Consider the following 22,611-nt stretch of genomic DNA (forward strand, 5'->3'; position numbering starts at 1 on the left):
ATTCTTCTACATCTCACTTAGTTGCCAAGAATCTTCACAGTGCTGCAGCCTTAATTATGGCTAGGACAAAACTCATCACAGCTAGTCAATGGGCCTTATCCTCATCCCAGCTACAGTGCATGGCTGGTTGCAGGTATCTTCTTCCCAAAGGTGATGGCCACGTTAGCATTGGATGCTCTTCTTGCAGAGCCTTTGGTGAGCAGTCAGTTGACAGAGACCAGAGATATCTGTAGCCTGCAATCATCCAAGTTACAAGTATCCAGAAGAGGGAGCTGCAAGCCCAAGGAAGCTTAGGCTAACCCAATTATTACTTCTAGTTCCTAGGAAACGTTTGGGGAAGCATTTTGATTAAGTAGCTAGATTCTTTTAATCAACTGTAGTCTTAGACCAAAGCTCCTGCTTTTATTCTTTTTAGACTTGTAAGTAGTCATCATTCCATATTAATTCAACCATACATGTGTCTCTGGACTCTGAAGACTGTAGGACAGTTAGTAGCTTGAGACCAGCTAATGCAAGGAGGACTTATCTCTTCACCTTCACATGGGTTCTGGGCCTCAAACGCAGATTGGTGGGTTTAAAAGGGCAAGCATTTTCATCTGCTGAGCCATCTATCCAGCCCAAGGCCCCTTCAAAACAAAACAAAACAACCCAGTCCTGAGAACGTTTACATAAGAGAAAGGGGCATCTCTTCTATAAAATATGCCATGTCACTTTATTTTCTGGTGTGGTGGTTGTAGGTCTATGTGATTTCTGGAACATAGTAAGTTTTAGGATGAACACTGTTAAGAGACCTAGGTCTGCATTATGCTGGTCTCTGGTAGTGGTTTCTGTTTGCCTAGAGTGGGATGGCAAGACACTGGCTTCCAGCCCCATATGATAGCTTCTCAAAGACCCAGCCCAGCTGCATCACTGCCTTATGCATCCCAACAGCTGCTTCCTTGTGCACACTACTGTCCCTTAAAAAATAGGAACTTGGGTTTCTGACTTAGATATTCTCTACCCAGAACCCCCATATTACATACTTCCTCAACAAGGAAAGCCAGATTACTAAGAATTTAGCTCTGGGCCTGGACGAATGACTCAGGATTAAAAGTACTTGCTTCTCCCAGCACCCACATACCAGCTCACAACTGCCTGGAATTCCAGTCCTAAGACATCCTGTGCTCAGTTCTGACTTACATTGTGCACATAAAATACAGGCAGTCGTTTACATGTACTATCACCAATTAAAAACAGATCAATTAAAAACAGATCTTTAACAAAATAGAACTTAACTCTTAGAACTTGAGGTAGATCAATTGATAAGAGTGTCTGTACCATAGGTGAGGCCTCAAGTTTCAACTCCCATTGCCAGGTGTGTTGTTAAGTGTTTGTAATCTTAGCACTGCAGAGTAGCAAAGAGGCAGGAAGATCAAAAATAAAGTCCTCTTGTCTACCTAGCTCACAGCTTAGGATCCACAAGATCCCATCTCAAAGAAAGCATGCACCTATTATACTACACAAATCAAATCATCTTGACCAAACAATGCTAAATCCTGTATAAAGCAAAAAAATAATGTCTTCTACTAGTCAGCTTGATTTTAAAACTTGCTAGAGCAGACAGTTAACTCGGCCTCTTGGAAATTGTTTCTAGATAACTTTTGTTTTTCTGGACAGTTTCTCAGTGTAACAGTCCTGGCTGTCCTGGAATTCAAAGATGAGTCTGGCCTTGAACTCACAGAGATCTTCCTGCCTCTATCTCCCAAGTGCTGGGATTAAAGGCCTACCTACGGCCACCCAGCCCTGAGTAACATTTTTTGGTCTAGCAGGTAACATGTAAGATCCTGTGTTATAAACTTCCTTGTTTAAACTGAAACAGAAACAAAGAAAAACACAAGCAGAAAAATGTGGCTTAGGGAAGAAAGGAAGCTATGAGGTGCTCATGAGCCACTCCATTTTGGCCATCGGAGACACTGAAGGTACATCAGAGATTGTCTTTTCTGCGACGTCCCTTTCAGGGAACAAGGCATCTTCACTTACAAGCAGCTGCTGTCTGGTCGGTTTTGCTCTAACCTCTCTCTCAAAAGTACTAACGGTTGGGGAAATACCTATGTGGAATCTTCTGGAAGGGGAATGGCTTATGGCCTGTGGTTATTATGTACAGTGGTGTCTTTGGCTGTGGGCTCTTTGCTCCTGGGTGGTTATAAATCCTTCCAGCTCAGCCAGGGGTGGCTGAGCTCTGGGCAGACTTCACCGTCCTCACCCCCCACTTCGCTCTGGTAGCTTGGCCTTGCTGATCTGTTGCCCTGGATTCAGTTCCTTTAGCTTTTGAAAGGACAGTGTTTGTGCATTTGTTTCAGTCTCCTTTGTGCTTACAAGGCTCACTCCTCTAGTTTCCTGAGGCAGTTTTACCAAAAGCTTTCAGTGCAAAGTGAACTGTGCAGTAGCAGCCAAGAAGGCAGCTAGGAAATGCCCAGATTGAGCTATTGTATGCTAGAGTCCCTGCCCCTCTGCCTCCATGACACGAATTTTAATTCAGGTGCCTTGAGACCATTTGAGGAGTGGAAAACCACAACTTGCTTGTAGAATCCTGTCAGCTCATTTCTGACCACATAGGACCATCTGCTCTAGTCTGGCCAGTTAAAGCTGGGCAGAGTTGTTTGAAACAGTGAAGCCAGCTCCTCAGATTGTATCAAGAGTTTTCACTATAGGAAGGCAAAGACAAGATCCAGCACAGCCTGGCCTGGAGTATACCAAAAACTGAGATGTGGAGTGACTCCTAACCACCTTGTCAGTAAGTACAGTTGCCCTGGGTGTCCTTAGGGATTGGTCCCAGGAATCCCATTTGCAGGTGCTAACGTCCCTGTGTAGCCTGTATTTGCATATCATCTATGCACATGTTCCTGTATATTGTTATCTCTAAGTGTCTTTTAAGAACCTATATATATAGTTGTTAAACTGTACTGTTTGGCACTAATGACAAGAGAAAATGCCCGTGCATACTCAGCACAGAATTCCCCACGCCCATCCCCCATGTATTTGGTGCAGTTAGCTGAATTTGAATTTTTGAGGCAAGGCTGACTGATATGCAGCATCTGCCTAGCACTTTGTGTGCTTATTCAGAATACGAAGGAAAAGACTACCGTCCTTTCCTCGGAGTTAGTAAAGAGAGGTAAACATTGAAGGAAACAATTGAAGGCCTACAGCAAGGTGCTGGAAGGACAGTGTTTAGCCAGAAGTGAAGGGGATGAAGAGCTGTTTGTTCCTTATTCATCGAAGCAGGGTGGTTCTTGATGTGTTCACACATTTGACTTGGACAGACATCAGTGCACGGGCCAGGTCTGATCTGTTGTGTCTGTCAGACGGGAACCTACATTATGAACAAATGAGCATCTCCTAGAAACTGGTTAAAATGTAGATTCTGACACCTTTCTCTTTCTACCTGAGCAGCTCATGAAGGGCCCTGCCCCTGATGTGAGACACCCCTGTGGTAATGTGTCTCAGAGTTTAAGAGCACTCTTCTAGAGAAAGGGCCTGGCATCAAATCTAGAGCTTTACACCTTTCTGATCTGAGCTGAATTTTACCTTCATACCTACTGGATAGATAGCACTACCATCTCCTGAAGAACTATGGAATCCAGCTTATGCTGCTGGCTAAATGGTAACTGATGTCCTCTGTTCTACACTTGGGAAGAAATAGCAAAGCTGAGGAACTTCCTTATTGTCCACCCTGATCTAGGCCGCTCACTTCTGTCCACCTGCCTTTTGTTGATCTCAGTCTAGTTCAGCTTCCTACTTTCTCTGCTCCTCAGTGTTTTGAAACTAGCCCTAACACATCAAAACTGTAGTCCTTGGTGCTAACAGCCTAGTAATACGTCATAGCCCATCAGCTGCTGCAACATTTTAGTCACAAAGCTCCTGCCAGTTAAACTGCCTCTTAATGGTTCCTGCCTTAAAGAGATTAGTTTAGATGATGCACTCAAGATTGTAAACCAGCCAGAACAGTGGTTGGAAATCTTGACTGTGTGCCTGTGTTGTTACTGGGTATCCCAGTAATAGCAAGGCTGGTTCATTAGGCCTTGGGGATTGGAAATACTGCCTTACTAGCTGACTTGGGGTCTTGCAATGCTACTCTGGAAGCAAGTAGGCCTTTGACCCTGCCTGGAAAGTTGCTTAAAGAGAGTTCATATGCATCTATAACTTTCATGTACATTTCCAGATCCTTCACCCTTCTTTCTTTCTGCCTGTAATGGAACCAAAGCTGAAGCTCCCTTCTACCCTGGCTTTCATCTATGGGTCCTTCCTAGCCGGTGATGTCACCCCAGTGTTTTGTTTTGTTTTGATTGATTTGGTTTGGGTTTTTGTTCATTTGAGACTCTCATGAAGCCTAAGCAGATACAGAATTTGCTTTCTAGCCAAATACACTGTTTTTTCCTGCTTCTACTTCCTGATTTCCACTTACACTGTGCTCTGGGGATTGGGTGGACTTCATAGGTTCTAGACTCTGGTTCTTTGCAAGACCAACAATAACATTTACCTGCAGTTATGAAAGTGTATGAAGCTGGTGTGTGGCTCCATAGTGGAGTGCTTGCCTGTCATCCATCAGCACACCTGCAAAAGGAATGCATTAGCTGAGTGTGGTACTGCATGCCTGTCATCCCAGCACTCTGGAGGCTGAGACATGGGGATTGTGAGTTTAAGACCAGTTTGGTCTATATAGTAGGTTTCCAGGCCAGCCAGACTATAAAGTGAGACCCTATCTCAGAAAACAAAAGGTGTATGTAACCAAGACGCATATACAATCACAGCACATATGAAATGGTACACACCCTTCTTGTACACAACATCCCCCAGGTCAACAGCCACACTCATCTGGCCAGAGTACTGACTTATGATCCCATGCTGACCCTCTCCTCACACTTGCTATCTGCCCCAGTGTGTTTGATCCAAACTCGGACTGTAAAGTGCAGTGTGGCAGGGACTGAAGGAGGACTTAGTGCCTGCTGGCCCATGTGAAAGAGCTGCAGCAGGGACAAAGAGGGAGGGACTGAACTCTGATAAAACCCAAGGACAAAGCAGCTCCTGCAGACAGCATTGTAAGCCACTCTGCCCACAGTCCACTGGAAACCCAGGCTCTGTCCTTTATTCCAGAGAAGGCAGAAAGAAGGTCCTTCCTGAAAGCTGGTAAGAGTTGTCTTGTCTGTTCTTGTCAAGCATAGAGTTTGTAGGGAAGAGATGGCAAGGAAGCCTGGGAAGCAGGCTTTCCATGTCACCCACTGCACGCAGGGTTAAGAGGAAGTCTGTCATCCCAGGTACACCCCTCAAAAAGGGGTACTTCCTGGGTAATGGGTCAAGACAACTGGCCACTCTGGTAGGAGGTGCTTAGTTCTGGGAGAAAGAACCATTTGTTCTGCTAGGAGGAATCAACCCTAGTTCTCACCCACCCCTGACTCAGCTTCTTAAAAATGTGAAGAAAGAACAGCTCAGGAAAGCTGTCTGTCTTATGCTCACATCAACTGCATGTTAAAGGCAGTGGTTACCTTTGTGGGTTACTTTGATAGTTGTCTCTTTGGGGCCTGTAGATATAAGGATATAGGTCAGTAATACTGTAGTAATAAGTGCTGAAACTCAATATCCAATTTGGGAGGCTGGGGCATAAGGATTACCTCTAGTTCCAGAGGAGCCAGTGCTACGAAGTAAAGACTGATTTTAAAAACAGAAGCTGAGCTGGGCGGTGGTGTCGCACGCCTTTAATCCCAGCACTTGGGAGGCAGAGGCAGGTGGATTTCTGAGTTCGAGGCCAGCCTGGTCTACAAAGTGAGTTCCAGGACAGCCAGGACTACACAGAGAAACCCTGTCTCAAAAAAACAAACAAACAAACAAAAAAAAAAAAAAAAAAAAACCAGAAGCTGAGAATAATGGTGCCTGCCTTCAATGCCAGCATTTAGCTGATCAGTGGATCCCTGTGAGTTCAAGGTCAGCTTGGTGAGCTTGGTGATCAAAAGTCCTGGGACAGCCAGGGCTATATAGACCCAGTCTTTAAAACACACATACTCTTAGTTCTGAGGAGAAGTGACATTGATTTAGATATCACTGATTACCAAACAGTTTATAATTTACTGGCGATGTATGAGCAGAGTGCATCCTGGGCACATTGCCAGTGTGTGCAAGGCTTAGGTGCAAGGCATCCTCCATGCTCCCACCCTGGAAGATGAACCTGGGCCATAAGGCTGAAAAAGCAGATGTGGAATCCGTTGAGGTGATGACATTTGGAACAGGGTTTTGTTGTTTATACTTTATTGCAGTGTCCATGCACACCCTTACCAGGGTGCATGTGGGAGTCAGTCCCCACTCCACCATTTGGATCACAGGATTGAACTGAAGTTGTCGGCCTTGGCACCTTCACCTACTGAGTTCTCTTCTCTGTCAAGCCCTGGTCAGAGTTTTTCTATTGATGATAAACTGGTTTTCTCCTGGTCCTTCATGGAGCAGTACCTTGGAAATTTTACTATAGGAACAAATTAGTGCAGAAATAGAATTAAATCACAAGATAAAGCAGGACCAGCAAAAGGCTCAGTGAGCAAAGATATTTGCCGAAGAAACCTGAGGCCCTGAGTTCAGTCTCTGGAACCCACAGTGGAAGGAGACAACCAGTTTCAAATGCTGTTCTCCGACCTCCCTCACATACACATCAGACTCGTAGTTTCATAGAAGACTTTTATGTGTATTTCACCTGCACACGGCTCTGTGAAACACATGAACACCTGTTGCCAGAAGATAATGTCAGATCCCCTGAAATGCGTTATATGTGGTTGGGAGCCACCATGTGAGTTTTGAGCCTGGGTTCTTACCACTAAACCATCTCTTAGCCTCTCAAACATAAAGGACTGTCAAAGAGCTAGACCATTAGCTGAACCCCAGACAAGCCTGCTCTGCCTATCTCTGCAGGCAGCTTGCTTTCCTGGGTGCCTTCATCCTCCAGTCCCTCAGGTCAGACTTAAGCCCTGAATGGGGCTTAAGTACCATATTTAAGTACCTTTCCCACCCTCATTCTTCCTGCCTCTGCCACCCCAGTCTATATCTTACCACATTGCCATGAGACTCTCCCAAGACCTATGCCCAGTTCTTCCAGAGTAACTAGTCTTATGCACATGGTGCATCCTCTTCAGAGGTTCACACTGTCTTTTACTGTCACAGAAGTGTTCCTTGTGCTATACCCACAGTAGTAGTAGTAATAGTGGCCCCACACTGACAGCTAACTTTGCTCTCTGCTCCTTCACAAGCCCACAGTACCCTTTATCTCTGGCTCTTTACAAAGCTCACTAAAGCAGTCAGCACTGTAAATGAGAGCTGAGGCGTACTAAGTATTTATTAAAGACACTAGTTAACAAGTCATAAAGCTAGCCAAAAGAGCACTTGGTTAGAAGGAGCCTGCAATGTGGCTTTGTTTCTTTGGTCATGAATGCGTTAAGCACTGTAGCAGTTACAGAACCCTTCCCTAGTGTTTAAAACTGAATGGAAGGCCTCCTGCCCATGAGGTCAGAGCAACTCCACTGAGCCATACTGCCAGCGTTGTCCTTTCAAAGTCTCTTCCTAGTGGCGTTGGAAGCAGTACTGTCTAAATTCCCTGAAATTAAAGGGATCTTACTTGTAAGTCAGATAACACCCAGCTGCCAGTACTGAATATTGCAGGCATTCAGCAGATTACCTAAAGGACTAGACAATATGGGCCCTGTTGCCAAGTTTAGGACTTTGCTGATAAGATTCCTTTAAAACCATGGCTGGCTAAATTTAGAAAGTAATTTTTAAAAAGGGGGAAGGTGCCTCAGTGGTTAGGAAGACTGGCTGCTCTTCCAGAGGTCCTGAGTTCAAAATTCCCAGCAACAACAGTGGCTCATAACCATCTGTAATGGTATCTTGCCACGGGCAGACCCAGTTGGGGGTCCCACACCCAGGAAGAACCAGGGAACCAGTAACAGGAGGGCAAGGAGTCGTCGAGTGACAGACAAGCACAAGAGGGTGCTGGATCTTAGTGTAATTCATATGTGCAAGCATCAAACTTTTAAACAGAAAAAAGGGAAATTAATTATTGTACAATAGCCAAGATCAGTCGGGCCACACACGGTCAGTTTCAACATCAGAGAGAAAATAACCTTTCATGAGACCTGTCAGGAGCCAGACGGTGGTTTTACAAACATGTTATCAGTATTGTCTGAGGTCACTGAGAGGCACTATCCCAGTGTTCAGTAACCCACTGCCTAACAAACCAACATCCAGCCTTTGAATATTGTCCCTTAAGGCTTTCTTATTATAGCCTTAGAAGAAGGTACCAGGATGATTATGCCCCAGGGATCCTCTGTAGCCAATTTAAAGGTCAATAAAGAACTCTGGCTCCATTAACCTCTACCCACCTATTGCCTTGTCCATCATACACTCCTGCACATGGTACTGGAACAGCTAGCTCTAACCCTAAATACTGGGGGCAATTTTCCTATATAAGTAATCTAATTCTTTATTCCAAAGGCCAATTTAAAAACATCTTGCTATGAATTTACTAAAGCCTCTTATGTGGCCAAATCTGGAGTATCCAATCTGATAAACCCTTCATCATACCCTGTTCTCCAAACTGAATATTTTCAAAAAAAAAAAAAAAAAAGATTAGTAATACAAAAGATATGGCACAGAACCCTCCCCCGGTAATAGCAAGAACAAATCTGGAACACATCCTTTTCAGGGACTGACAGGGCTCCCCAGGAGACAGGCTTCCTTGAAGCACTTGCCTCAGGAGTCAGCATCCAAAATTTTACTCTTGTCACACAGACTTCATTGGAGGTGTGGTTGCAGTATCTGATGCCCTCTTCTGTTATACAGGCACATATGCAAATAGAGCACTCATACATAAATCTTCAATTTTTTTCATGGTACTAAAAAAGAGGTTTGCCAGGCAGTGGTGGCGCACACTTTTAGTCCCAGCACTTGGGAGGCAGAGGCAGGCAGATTTCTGAGTTCGAGGCCAGCCTGGTCTACAGAGTGAGTTCCAGGACAGCCAGGGATACACAGAGAAACCCTGTCTCAAAAAAATAAAAGTGCTTGAGGTTTGATGTTAAGAGCCTTATTGCTTTAAAAGAAGAACCTGGGTTCAGTTCCCAGCATCCACATTAAGTAGTTTGTCTTCTGTATCAGAGGTTGTGGATTCCATGGACACATGGTGTTTATACAGATAGGCACACATACACAAGTTAAAAAAAAAAAAAAAAGCAAACAGCTAAAAACCTTGGCTGCTATCTGGTCACAGATTTACCTATGGCTGGAATCTTGTGAAGTCATGTTCTTTGAACCTGGGGCTAGGATTTACAGAGTGGGGAATGCACCCTTCCAGCAAGTGCTACCTAGAGCTGCTATGGAATGGCCAGGCTCCGTGTGTGCCTTGTTCTCTGACTTATCTCAGACGTGCTCATTCCCGTTGCCAAACAGGGTGATACTGATTTTTGACATCTAATTTGGCTCTAGAAACACCAGGAATGTGGCCCAAAGGGCTGCCTTTACTCTTTCCTTTGACTTCATAGAAAAGGTTAAGTTTTGTACTTCCTAAGTAGCCTCTTAGGATTTGTTTTATAACTGACAGTCTTGAAGAATGGCTGACACTTTAATATGACATTTTGCCACCAAGTGTCCCAAGATTTTGTCCCAAGATTTTGGGTTGAGCTTTAAGAGGTGGCAGGGAAAGCCTCCTCCCCAGAATGAGGACTCTGCAGCTTGAGCCTGTCTTCTCTCAGACAGTCTGGGAGTCCAGGCTCACACTGCTGACTTTCAGTATTAAACTTTTGATTAAGGGTATCAAGAAGCAGGGGTTGGAGAGATGGCTCAGTAATTAAGAGCTCTTCCAGAGGTCCTGAGTTCAATTCCCAGCAACCACATGGTGGCTCTCAACTATCTGAAATGGAATCCGATGCCCTCTTCTGGTGTGTCTGAAGATAGCTACAGTGTACTCATATACATAAAATAAATAATTCTTTTAAAAAAGAAAGAGTTAAGAGCTCTTCCAGAGGATTAAGGTTCAATTCAATTTCCAACACTCATGGCATCATACAACTGTAAATCCAGTCTCAGGGACTCTGACACCCTCTTCCAGCCCTCTGGCAGTAAATATGTAGTCCAAAACCAAATGTGAACAAAACACACTCAGATATAGATATCAGCTAAAGAGCTGAGACATGGTTCTGGTTAAAAGTACATGCTGCTTTTGCAGAGGACAGAACACATTTCATCACTTGTGGCTCACAATTTCATCACTTCCAGCTTCAGAGACTCCACTGCCCTCTTCTGGCTTCCATAGAAAACTGCACACACATAGACCAGTAAGTCATAAAAATAGGGGGGAGGGGGGGGGCTGAGAAAGTTTCTTACTGTTTTCAAGCCTTTAACTCTAGGCTTCATTTTCAGCCCCATATAAAGCCAGTTGTGGTCATTCAGGCCTATATTGCCAGGACTTAGGAGGCTAAGGAAAGGATTGCTACAAGTTGGAGGCTAGCTTGGGCTACATAGTGAGTTCTAGGCAAGCATGAGCTACAGAGTAAGATTGTCTCAAAAATAAAAACAAAGCTGGGTATGGTGGCACATGCCTTTTATCACAGCATTCGAGAGGCAAAGGCAGGTAGATCTCTGATTTTTGAGACTAGCCTACAGAGTAAGTTCCAAAACAGCCAAGGCTAACCCTGTTTCAAAACACACACATACACACACACACACACAAATAAGCTGGGTAGTGGTGGTACATGACTTTAATCTCAGCACTCAGGAGGCTCCGAGTTCGAAGCCAGCCTGGTCTATAGAGTGAGTTCCAGGACAGCCAGGGCTACACAGAGAAACCCTGTCTCTGAAACAATGGGATAAGGGATGCCCCTGAAACAGAAATGGCTCCACAGGGCCTCCTCTAAGTTGTGTCTGATTCTTACCTGTCCTTCCTGTAGATCTGCTTTCTGTTTAGACACCTGATCCGTTTCCACACTGCCAGCCTTCTGCTTCTCCAGTTTCCCCTGACTGCACTCTTTATCTGAGCTCTAGACTGTCTCTTGCTGAGTTACTAAGTTACTATTCTCCTGCTGTCTTCTGATTGGCTTCTGTCTCTTCCCATGGCAGCTGACATGGGTCTGTCTTGAGCATCTCAGTGTCCCCACCTCCATTTATGACTTTGCCTTCAGAGCTTTGCCATCTCTTCAGCTCACTAGTCAACCTCAGGGTCATGTTCACCCAGCGTGATTTTGTTTTGTTTTTTGTTTTTTTGGGAGGAATCTAGGGCCCAGGCATAAGCTTAGTAAGTCACACCCCTCCCCTGGAGGCTCTGCCTGGTCCTCACACCCACATGGCTGACTATGCCCTGCCTAGAGAAACCCTGCTCAGACCTCAGTGACACTGCAGTTGGCTTTTCCCTTCTAAATATGCCCCCTCTATCTTTCATATATAGGGCTGGGGGGCTAAAGTCAAAGCCAGGTGACTTCATCCGTCTTTGCTGTTTGAGACAGTTTCTCGCATTTGCCAGGCTTCCAGGTGCTGGGTGACAGGTAGGAGACCCTGTTTTCTTCATAGTGTTTCTTACTCTGATGCTTCAGGCTTTCCCGTGTATTATCTGTTGCTTCTGGAATTTAAGTCTCCAAGAGAGGTGATCTTAGTAATTTCTTTACTAGTACCGTTTCTTTTTCTTTTCTTTTCTTTTCTTTTCTTTTCTTTTCTTTTCTTTTCTTTTCTTTTCGAGACAGGGTTTCTCTGTGTAGTTCTGGCTATCCTGGAACTCACTCTGTAGACCAGGCTGGCCTCGAACTCAGAAATCCGCCTGCCTCTGTCTCCCAAGTGCTGGGATTAAAGGCGTGCGCCACTACCGCCCGGCACTAGTACTGTTTCAGAACTAGAATCAGACCTGACAATTTTAATTTTTTTTCTTCTCGTATTTATTTTACATTTGTGGATGTTTTGCCTACATGGATGTATGTATGCAGACATGTATGTAATGTATGTTGTGTACCACATGGGTGCCTGGTGTCTGCAGAGGTCAGAATATTGCATCAGGTCTCCTAAAACTAGATGGATGTGAGTTATCATGTGAGTGCTGAGAATTGAACTTGGGTCTTCTGAAATCCCAAGTGCTCCTAACCATCCAGCCACCTCTCCATCCCCCTCAAAAATATTGTTTTTAACTAAAAAGATTATCATATCTCCAGAGAGTTACATTTCTCTTTCTCTTCCTTTCTTTCCTTTCCCAAAACAAAAATACCCTGAGATGACTAAGACTTTGCCTCAGAAAAAGCAAAGCAGAGAGAGGAAGGGGACCCCAAAGCAGCATGCAAGCCAGGAGTACTTCCTGATGCTTTCCACTGGTCTGGAGGTAGGACGGAGACTCAGAAGGTCCAATTTTTTTATTTATAAGATCCTAGGCAGAATCTTGTGTATGTTAGTGTTGAGGACCACTCTGCTGCTCTGGTCCGGGGGTCAGGGTCTAGCAAGAGGGGGGGGGGAAGAAGGGGAAGAGACGCGAAGAATGGAGACAAAACAGGGTGTGAAATCAAGTCTTGTTTTCTGTCTCATATTCACTCCTCCTATTGACACTATTACAAGGAAATCCTGGGTATTTATAAGCACACGCAAGAGAACACAGCTGAAGACATTTTACTACATGCACCATGCAGCTGGGGTCACTAAACAGCAAAACAAGATATGTGGGATAAACAAGATGTTTGTCAGAGTGTGCTCAGCTGTTGTAGGCTGTTGAAAAACAAGTCTCTTACCAGGGGTATATGGTTCCAGATGGCTGCAAAGTTGATCTAGCTGCTTTCTGCTAAAAATCGGCTCCCAACATGTTAGGCTGACTCTGAATTTGCTTATGTAGCTAAAAAACGTGCCCCCTGCCAACACACACACACTGTAACACTTTGTAACTCAGGCAGGCCTTGAACTTGGATCCTGTGCATCAAGTCTCCAATTATTGTATTTCCCATTTGTGACAATCATCAATGCAGCACCAGTCATGGTGGCACACACCTGTGACCTCAGCACTCTGGAGACTAAGATAGATCCCTGGGTGTTCCAGGCCAGTCTGTCCTACAAAGAAGTTCTTGTCCCAAAACAAATAAACCAACCCAACTCAGTAAATATATATAGCACAGCTTGGTTTCACATGAAACTTTAGAATGCTAAGTGCCAGGCAGGATGGCCAATACCCATAATCCTAAGCACTTGGATGGAAGCAGGAGGCTCAGGCATTCAAAATCATTGTCACCTATTACATAGGGGGGTTGCAAGTGTCATGTCTACCTTCATTCCTCATACTTCCAGAAACAGCTACTTGAGAACAACTGAAGCATTGCAGTCTTCGTCTGCTGGGAGAGGGGCTCTGGGTAAAAGCTCTTCATAGCCCATGTCTCCACTACTCCCCTAACTCCCCCCAGAAGCCTCTGGGAATGGCTTTTTTAGTTTACGTATCTACTCTCTCATCTCCCTTCCTTTCCTGATCAAAGTCCAAACAAGGATTTCTGTCTGGATACATATTTCCAAAAGCTATAGGAAGTGGGGACGTGGCACACACAGGGGCATGAGGAATTCCATGTCTTGCCAGTTCTATGGAAGGTAGAGTCACGGACAGACACATTTCTTCCCTCTCCACTGGCCTCAACAGCAGCTGCCTGTGAGGGCCCCACAGCCTGTGTCCTGGGAGCTGTCCTGGATGATCGCCCGCAGGATGTCCAGCCAGGACCTGAGGTAGGCACAGGGGGACAGTTGAGTTATAGAAGGGCTGCTATGGCACCAGCCCATCAGTGTCAGCTCTAGATGATGAGAACAGAGTGAGTGAATGGGGAGAGCAAATGAGACCCATTGCCCGGAATGTGCGTTTCTCCAAACAAACAAGCAGACACCCCACCCCACCCCCCACAATATTGTCAAAAAACGGTTTGCGAGCTGGGCATACTATAATGGTGTGCACCTATATCCCAGCTCTGGGAGGTAGAGGCTCAAGGATTAGGTTTAAGGCCAGCCTTGGTTACATTGTGGCCAGCCTGGGCTCCAGGAGCTCCTCCTTAAACTCTCCTCCCTGGCAACATTGTTTTCAATTGTTTTGCCTCTCACAGGGAAGTTTAAACCATGCCTCTTTGTTGCTGGTTATTCTGTTTTGTTTTTAAGATTTATTTATTTTTTATTTATGAGTACACTGTAGCTGTCTTCAGACACACACTAGATGAGTGTATAGGATCCCATTACAGATGGTTGTGAGCCACCATGTGGTTGCTCAGAATTGAACTCAGGACCCCTGACAGAGCAGCCAGTGCTCTTAACAGCTGAGCAATCTCTCCAGCACGGTTATTCTGTCTCAAATATTTTCCTCATGTCTGCCTCTGGCCTGAAAGACAGGAACATTTCACTATTTTCCAAGGAGTCTGAGGAAACTGTTTTCTATTCTCAGATTCCTATCCTTAACCAGGAAGACGAGTCATGTTACCTAAAGCAAGTGGTTACTGAGGCTACAGTAGATAATATACTGTTTATTAGTCCTGGGTATCTCTTGCTAAAAAGCATGCAAGGTCATGGTCAGGGCATTTTATCCTTTAAAAGATGTTTTTAAGTTTATGTGTGTGTGAATGCTTTGCCTGGATACTGTGTGTGTGTGTGTGTGTGTGTGTGTATGCACATTCACGCGCACACACACATATACATGCCTGGTGCCTACAGAGGTCAGAAAGGGGTGTCGGTCTGCTGGAATTGGAGTTACACATGGTCTTGAGCTGCCATGGGGGGGGGGGGGTGCTGGGAATCGAACCTGGGCCCTCGGCAAAAGCAAGCGCTCTTAACCGGTGAATCATCTCTCTAGCCTGGAGGGTGTCATCTCCTTAACAACAGCTGTCATTTACTTGATGCTTATTTGGCCCTCATATAGTCCCTAGATAAGGGAAATGACGTTTCAGAGGACTGAGGCAGCGTGCCCAAGTCAACAGCCAAGATTTATCTGCATCACCTCGTCTTCACATTTTAACTGAAAATAAAGTTGGAATTTATTTGAAAACTTCCTCACAGGCCTCCAAGGGTGTGATGGCAGTTCTGGAGGGCATCTTTGAAGGCCAAGCTAAGGCTTGCCAACTCCCTGGTGGGCTCCCTTCCCAGCAGACCTACAATATCTTAGCTCAGTAAACCCTTCACTATGGGTTAGTGTGAGCCGATCAGGCAGGTAAGCATGGGCTTCCTGGAGAGAGGTTCCTAGCCTGTGTGGAAGGAGGGGGCAGGACCTGACAGCTGGGCAGGGAGGGTGCTGAGGAGGGAGCACTCTGGACAGCTGGAAGCTCAGCAGCTGCCAGTCTTGTTCTTCTCTGCCTGGCCTCACTCTGTGTCCCCTACCCAAGCTGGCTGAGGCAGAGAACCTTCTCACACTTTCTCCTTTTCTCTTCCCTACGGCCTAGCATCACTGCAAAACTCCTCAATGGAGGTGTAGCAGGTCTCGTGGGGGTGACCTGCGTGTTTCCCATTGACCTTGCCAAGACCCGACTGCAGAACCAGCAGGGGAAAGATGTGTACAAAGGAATGTAGGTATTGGTGGGAGAAGTGAAGGCAGGGAGGGCTCTGAAGAACAAGGCCAACTGAGGTGCGCCCAGGAAGGGGAAGAGGCCCACTTGGACCTGACTAACTTCCTTTCTGGCCTCTGCTTCTAGGACAGATTGTCTGATGAAGACCGCACGTGCTGAGGGCTTCTTGGGCATGTACCGAGGTGGGCTTCTGAACATCCAGAAGGGTTCAGGCTCCTCTACCCAGCCAGGATGACGGGGCAGTGTGTACAACCCACACTGTGAGCTTGTAGCACAGAGGTATTGGTGTTCATTCCACCAGGGAGCTGCTCTGGACTACACCAGCTTTCAAGAGCCTTTGATGTGGAGGCAGATGCTTCTAGCTAAGGCCTCCTTCAAGGTGCCTGGTTGTGCTATGTTAAAAGCAAGAGCCCCAGCCTGCCTCTGCCCTACCCCTGACTCTCCCTGACATAGAGAATAACCCACAGAGCTGTGAGCAAGCAAAGAAATAAAAAACCAGGCTGGTATGTTGGTGCACATCTTTAATCCCAGCACTCAGGAGACAGAGGCAGATGGATCTCCGTGAGTTCCTGTTTTCATAGTGAGATCCTGTCTCAAAGTTTAAAAAACTTTAAGCTTCACACTGGCACACCTGTCATGCTTGCACTAAGGAGGCAGGAGGATTGTGAGTTCTATGTCATCCTGGGCCGTGTACTAAGACCCCCAACTCCCAAACCAAGCCACGTCTGGCTAAAGTGCTGTACACAAGCCTAGCAACCCGACTTTGATTCCAGAACCATGTAAGGGTTGTAAAGCTAACTGCACAAAGTTGTCTTCTGGTTCCCACTTGTGTGCCCAGGCATATGCATATCCACAACACAACAATAGATTAAAAATCAAAGAGGAAGATGTGTCAGGGAGAGAGAATTTAAACTGAATGCTTTCCAGTAAGCTAGACTGTGTCCCCTGGCCCGGCTCCCCTGCTGCGTTTATCCTGGAGCTGTGCCACAGCTCCTCCGTTCTCTCCTCCAGGGGCTGCAGTAAACCTCACCCTGGTCACTCCAGAGAAGGCAATCAAGCTGGCAGCCAATGACTTCCTGCGGCAGCTGCTCATGCAAGATGGGTAAGGACAGGTGATGGAGCGGAGAGGCTTCACCGTGTGTCTACCTTTTGGGTGCTAAGGGTTGCAAGCATGCCTCAGTTTACCTGTATGCATCTATATGTCTATAAGTGCACATGTGGCTGAGGTCAGTGTGTTTTGACATATAGAAAGTGAAGGGAAAGGGTGAGCTGGTGTAAGGTGGAAGAGACTGAATATTCAAGAGAATACAGAACATACAGTATATACCCAGATGTATTTAGCAACTAGCTGATGAATTTTTTCCTGTTTTTTTGTTGTTGTTTGTTTGTTTTTTTGAGACAAGGTCTCCCTATTTACATCTGCCTGGCCTGGAACTTATAATGATTCTCCAGCCTTTTACCTCTTGAATGCTCAAAATTATAACCTTGAGTGGCCACACACAACAAGCTGACAAAATTTAAACCTCAGCCCCCAAATCTTCTCTCTTCTGTGTTTCCCCTGTCCCTTGTCCTAAGAGATGGAACTTAAGAGGCTGGAGCAAGAACCTGACATCACATTGGTGTTTGATGGTTCCTGACTCCAACACGGATGCACAAGCTGCCTGGCCATAGTCTCTGCTGAAAAGGCGCTATCTGTAAGTCTAGCAGCCAGGAGATAGAGGCAGGAGGACTACAGCAACACTGAGGACAGCTTGGTTTACATACAGTTTCAAAACCCAAAAAGCCAAGCGTGGCACATGCTTTTAATCCCAGCTCTCAGGAGTCAGGAGCAGGAAGATCTCTGTGACTTCAGTCCCAGCCTGGTCTACAGAGCAAGTCCCAGGACAGCCAGGGTTATATAGAGAAACCCTGTCCTTTTTTATTACTTTAAAATTTATTTAATGTATGAGTGCTCTGTTGCATATACATCCTCAGGCCAGAAGAGGGCACCGGATCTTCTTATAGATAGTTGTGAGCCACCATGTGGTTTCTGGGAATTGAACTCAGGATCTCTGAAAGAGCAGCCAGTACTCTTAACTGCTGAGCCATCTGACCAGCCCAAAATTCTGTCTTAAAACAACACAACACAAACAAACAAACAAACCAGTTCCAACCACCAAGGAGGATGAATGGGCAGAATAAGGCAGGGCTGGCCTGAGACTAAGAAGGACCTTCTTGCTCCTGGTTCCACAGGACGCAGCGGAACCTGAAGATGGAGATGCTGGCCGGGTGTGGGGCTGGAATATGCCAGGTGGTGATTACCTGTCCCATGGAAATGCTCAAGATTCAGCTGCAGGATGCTGGCCGCTTAGGTGAGGCACATCCCAACTCCCGGCATCAGCAAGCCTGGGGGCGGTCAGCACAGGTCATGCTGCACACATATTCCCACCAGCCAGGTTCTGTGTGCACTTGGCTTCTAGGTCAACAGAACTGTGTTTTATGGTGATGCCTTTAACCCTTTCAGCTCCAGCCCAAGGAGCAGAAACAAGAGTCTGAATTCTGGACGATGGAAGCACATCTCATACTTCCATGATAATGTCTTGATGCTCAGGCTGTATTCCTGAAGCTTCTTTAAAATGGGACTTAGTGGGCTGGCGAGATGGCTGAGCAGTTAAGAGCACTGCTGTCCTTCCAGAAAACTGGGGTTCAGTTCTAGCACATAACCATCTATAAACCCTGTTCCAGAGTATCTAATGACATACTCTGGCCTCCTCAGGCGATGCACACATGCAGGCAAAACACACACACACATGTATATGAGTGTGTATATATATGTGAGTGTGTGTGATATACTCAACACTACTTACCCTCATCTCAGCTGTGCACGCTTGTGCTGCAGTACAGCCAAGCTCCAGGTTGGGATAGAGCAACACCAGTGGCTTCAGGAAACCCTGTGTCCCTGTCTGCCAAGAGAAACCTGCCTTGTCATCTTGTCAACCTGGATAAGCAATAAAGCTGGTGTGGTGGTGTGAGCCTTTGATCCCAGCACTTGGGAGGCAGAGGCAGGTGGATCTCTGTTGAGTTCAACACAGCCAAGACTACATAGTGAGACCCTGTCTCAAAAAACCAAAAATAAACAACCTCTCAAACCAACCATCCAAACAACAAAGAAAACGGGTGTAAAAGTTGGAGAAGCCTTTACCTATCTATAATCCCGGGACCTAAGAGGTAGAACCAGGAGTTCAATCAGGCTAAAGAACCACATGTGCACAGGGCCCTCGGCGGGGGCTTCCCTTGGGCTTTCTCAGGCTGACAAACTGTGAATAATCTGCCGGGTAAGCAGGAGTCTGGTTTCCCATTTGGGACTTTCCTTCCCCCTCCCCCATAACTTGGGGATCGAACTTTAGCAGTGCGCATGCGGAGGTAAGCCTTCAGGCGCTGAGCGGTAACCCAGGTCCTAGCTTCTAGCCTAGACAACCTGAGGCAACCCTGCCCCCCTCCCCCGAAGAAGAGAAAAATGAAATGTGAGCAATAAATCACCTCCGCTCTTACACTGCGGGATGGATGCTAAGGAAGTCTGGGGGGGGGGTGAATCATAATTACTTCCTGTGAGCAAAGAGCCTGAACACTTGTTCCATTTGGCTAAACCCAGGGTCTTCTAGCCCATTTTGATTGGAAACGGGGTTTTCCCATACTGCCCTAGCTGACGTTGAACTCTTATCTTGGGCTTAAGCCATAGTTTGCCTTAGGTTCTTGACTAAATGATTGGGTACTAGGCCAAAGCAAACACTGACTTCTAAATACACAGTTCCTGTACATTAAATCCTGCGGTCTTTAGTGGGACCCACAAGGTCTACCATACTAATTATCAGTCGCCTATGTAACCATCCACCCACCTACCCCATCCATCTATCCATCCATCCATCCATCCATCCATCCATCCATCCAGTAAGACAGCCTTGATGTGACATAGCCCAAGTTGGCTGACATCGAACTCAATCCTCACATCTCAGCCTCCCAAATGTTAGGATTACAGACATCAACCACTAACAGTCTGGTCATTCACATTTACATCTTGTTCTGTTGGTTGAAACAGGCAACCCTAGAGGACAGAGGCGTTTGCTGGTTGCTTCTAACGTTAAGCAGAACATGGTTGTTTCTGTCCCAAAGTGCTAGCAGGATGTAACTTCCTGAAAACGGCAGGCCATCAAAAAGGTTTAATCAGGCTGAGTAGACTCTAATTGAGGTGACATCATTCACATCCGGTCCCCCAAGAACACCCTTGGCTCCTGTTGGCTTGGTGCAGATGCAGCTGCCTTTTCTCTCCAGCTGTCTGTCATCAGGCTTCTGCCTCAGCCAGGCCCACCTCCCGGCCCTACAGCACTGGCTCGACTTCCACCCACAGGCGCCCGTCCGCCACCCTCATTGCCCGGGAGTTGCTCCGCACTCAGGGCCTCTCTGGTCTCTACAGGGGCCTGGGTGCCACTCTCCTCAGGTGAGCCCCTCCTTTCTGGGCCTGGGCCCTGAGGCCTTTAAGAGTCCTTACCAAACTGCTTCCCTGTGAAACTGTAGCTAGTTACAGGTGCTGGGAGTGTTTGTTGGGGTGGGGGAGGAGCTGGACAGGGGAAGAACTTCCTCTTGGCAAATGGGAGTGTTTCTCCCATCTGCCACACCCCACGGGTCCTGGGGAGGCTGTGGAGGGCCGCCCAGTGTGTGTCTTTCTCCTCTGCAGGGACATTCCCTTCTCCATCATCTACTTCCCTTTGTTTGCAAACCTGAACCAACTCGGGGTCACCGAGCTCACAGGCAAGGCTTCCTTCACACACTCCTTCGTGGCAGGCTGCGCAGCAGGTTCTGTGGCAGCGGTGGCTGTCACCCCTCTGGATGGTAGGTGTGAAGAGGGCTAGGGTTTGGGATTTAAGGGTCATCCTGCTTTATGAATTTGGTTTACAGAAAGCCCCAATCCTCAACAACCTTAGTGTTCAGTCACTGGCATAAACTCACCAAAGGCCCTGAGCAAACGCTGAGGTATCCCCAGTGCTCCTTGTCACCACAGCCCCTCCCCTCCCAGAGGCCTTTGCTTCCAGGTAGTTCTGAGTCTTGCATGTGAGAGCTAACACTGGGGGCCCTATGTGGAAATACTCCCCGTGCTCAGGCCCACACCCAGTCCCTCAGGTTCTCCTGCTAGAGGGAAGCTGAGGAAGAAGGCTGCTCCCCTCACAGCCACACCACTGGCCCTCACAGGGCCTGGTCACAGGGCCAAACCACTTAGTGTGCACAAAGACAAGCTCAGGAGTCATTACCTACTCTAGCTTCCGCTTCATTCAGTTCTGAAGACTCGAATCCAGACCCTCAAGAAAGGCCTGGGCGAGGACACCTACAGTGGAGTCACTGACTGTGCCAGGTGAGTCCAGCATCCCAGACACCACCCAGCTCAAGATGCAGCTCCTACCAGGACTCGGCATTGCTTTGCAGTATGTTGGCCCTCACTTCTCAGAGAATAGTACAGAGAACCAGAGCTCTGATTCTCCTATGAGTCTCTGCTTCTCCCCACTCCTCCCACCAGATTGCTAAGTAGCTTCCTCTCTCACAACAGTCTAAAGAAGGTGCACAAATACTTGGCCAAATAAATGGGACTTAATGGCTCCAGTCTTTGGCCTAGCACTTGAGAGGATCCCAGGTCAGCCTAAACTACAGTGAGGTCTTGTCTCCAAGGAAGTGTGAAGATGCTGTGGGCTTGCTGCCTCAGGGTTTGTAAGCCTATAATCCTAGTACTCAGGAGACTTAGGACAGCCCAGAGACAGCCTGGGCTACACCTAGAGACCTTCTCCCCAATTCCAACAAAAAGCTCTGAGTAAATGTGAGTGTAGCCTTCAACTACCAGGCTCTCCTCTCTTCACAGGAAGCTCTGGACACAGGAGGGAGCAGCGGCCTTCATGAAGGGAGCAGGCTGCCGTGCCCTGGTCATAGCCCCCCTCTTCGGGATCGCCCAGGGCGTCTACTTCATCGGCATTGGAGAGCGCATCTTAGAGTGCTTTGAGTAATCTAATGTCACTTCCTGCTGTCGCCTCTGGCCCTAGGGAACCAGGCGGCAGTGCTGGAAGATGCCCACCCTGACACACATGGTCTTTAACTTGTAGTGCTACCTCAGAAGAAATGACCCATTTTACTAAGTGAGTAGAGCCCTCATCTTCCTTTATGAAAATTCAACTTTGTGGTACAGCCTACCAGGGACGTTCAGAAGCCCCTACCACCTATGTCTAATCATAGAACTGGCCTGTGCCTATGGCGGGACCATGTGCAGTGAGACAGAAGGGCTGTTGTACACTAACATTCCCTCTGCAGCCAAGCGCAGCACAGAATCGTCCTGTGAGGGTTTAGTGTCACTCCCAGCCCCGATGCTATGACAGATCAGAAGTGCACCTCGGCTGAAAGTGTGCCCTCCTGAGCATCACCAATGCTCAAGTGAGCCTGAATGAGCACTCTGGCCACCTCAGCAGCTGTCCTAGCCCAGATACCCATCCTGAGGTATGGGCCGAGATCCCTCCTCATGGATACTGTGGGACATAGTCTGAAATAAAGCTGGTTAAACCCTTGTCCTGTAATCAGCACAGCAGATTACTGGCTTGTAGGGCCACATCAGCTCTACCATCTTCCACCTGCTGTTCAAGAGTGGAGAGTGGCTTGGGGGGGGGGCGCAACTTTTCACTGAAAGAGTTTGGCTTTATAAAAATAATTACTAATTTATATGTAGTATGTGTGTCTGTATGAGTGCCCCGGGAGACCCCAAGAGAGCACCGGATCGGTAAGCTACCAGACATGGGCACTAAGAACTGAATTCAGGTCCTCAGGAAGAGCAGCAGGTGCTGGCAACCGATGAGCCATCTCTCCAGTTCCTACACTTGAGTTTCACCTCTACCTGTCACTTCATAGCCATGTCAACACCAAGAAGCCCAAGTCTCAAGGACCTCAATTCCTTCCTCTGTAGCCTGCCATACAGAAGTGGAATAATGCCACACAAATGAAGAACAGGAATGAGGGCTGGGTACATAGGTCAGTCAGCAGAGGGTTCCATCCCCAGCACCACATAAAC

At 47.0% G+C, this 22,611-nt stretch overlaps 1 protein-coding gene across 3 annotated transcripts; it reads left to right on the forward strand.

Annotated features, from left to right (window-relative positions):
• The first annotated feature begins 26 nt into the window (after positions 1–26).
• Positions 27–22,265, forward strand: Slc25a18 (solute carrier family 25 member 18). 3 transcript variants are annotated; one of them, XM_034511924.2, is made up of 11 exons: positions 27–2,773; positions 12,254–12,358; positions 13,646–13,728; positions 15,417–15,539; positions 15,666–15,721; positions 16,551–16,641; positions 17,772–17,890; positions 19,848–20,013; positions 20,251–20,405; positions 20,847–20,922; positions 21,421–22,265. In XM_034511924.2, the coding sequence occupies exons 2-11, from the start codon at positions 12,254–12,256 to the stop codon at positions 21,560–21,562; spliced, it is 1,116 nt and encodes a 371-aa protein (XP_034367815.2). In that variant the 5' UTR covers positions 27–2,773; the 3' UTR covers positions 21,563–22,265. The 3 variants fall into 3 exon arrangements, with proteins under 3 accessions (XP_034367815.2, XP_034367816.1, XP_076796583.1); XM_034511925.2 differs by lacking the exon at positions 12,254–12,358; XM_076940468.1 differs by lacking the exons at positions 27–2,773; positions 12,254–12,358 and adding an exon at positions 2,783–5,163.
• Positions 22,266–22,611: the final 346 nt, after the last annotated feature.

The sequence above is a fragment of the Arvicanthis niloticus genome, chromosome 9, assembly GCF_011762505.2.
Source record: "Arvicanthis niloticus isolate mArvNil1 chromosome 9, mArvNil1.pat.X, whole genome shotgun sequence".
NCBI classification, from domain to species: domain Eukaryota; kingdom Metazoa; phylum Chordata; class Mammalia; order Rodentia; family Muridae; genus Arvicanthis; species Arvicanthis niloticus.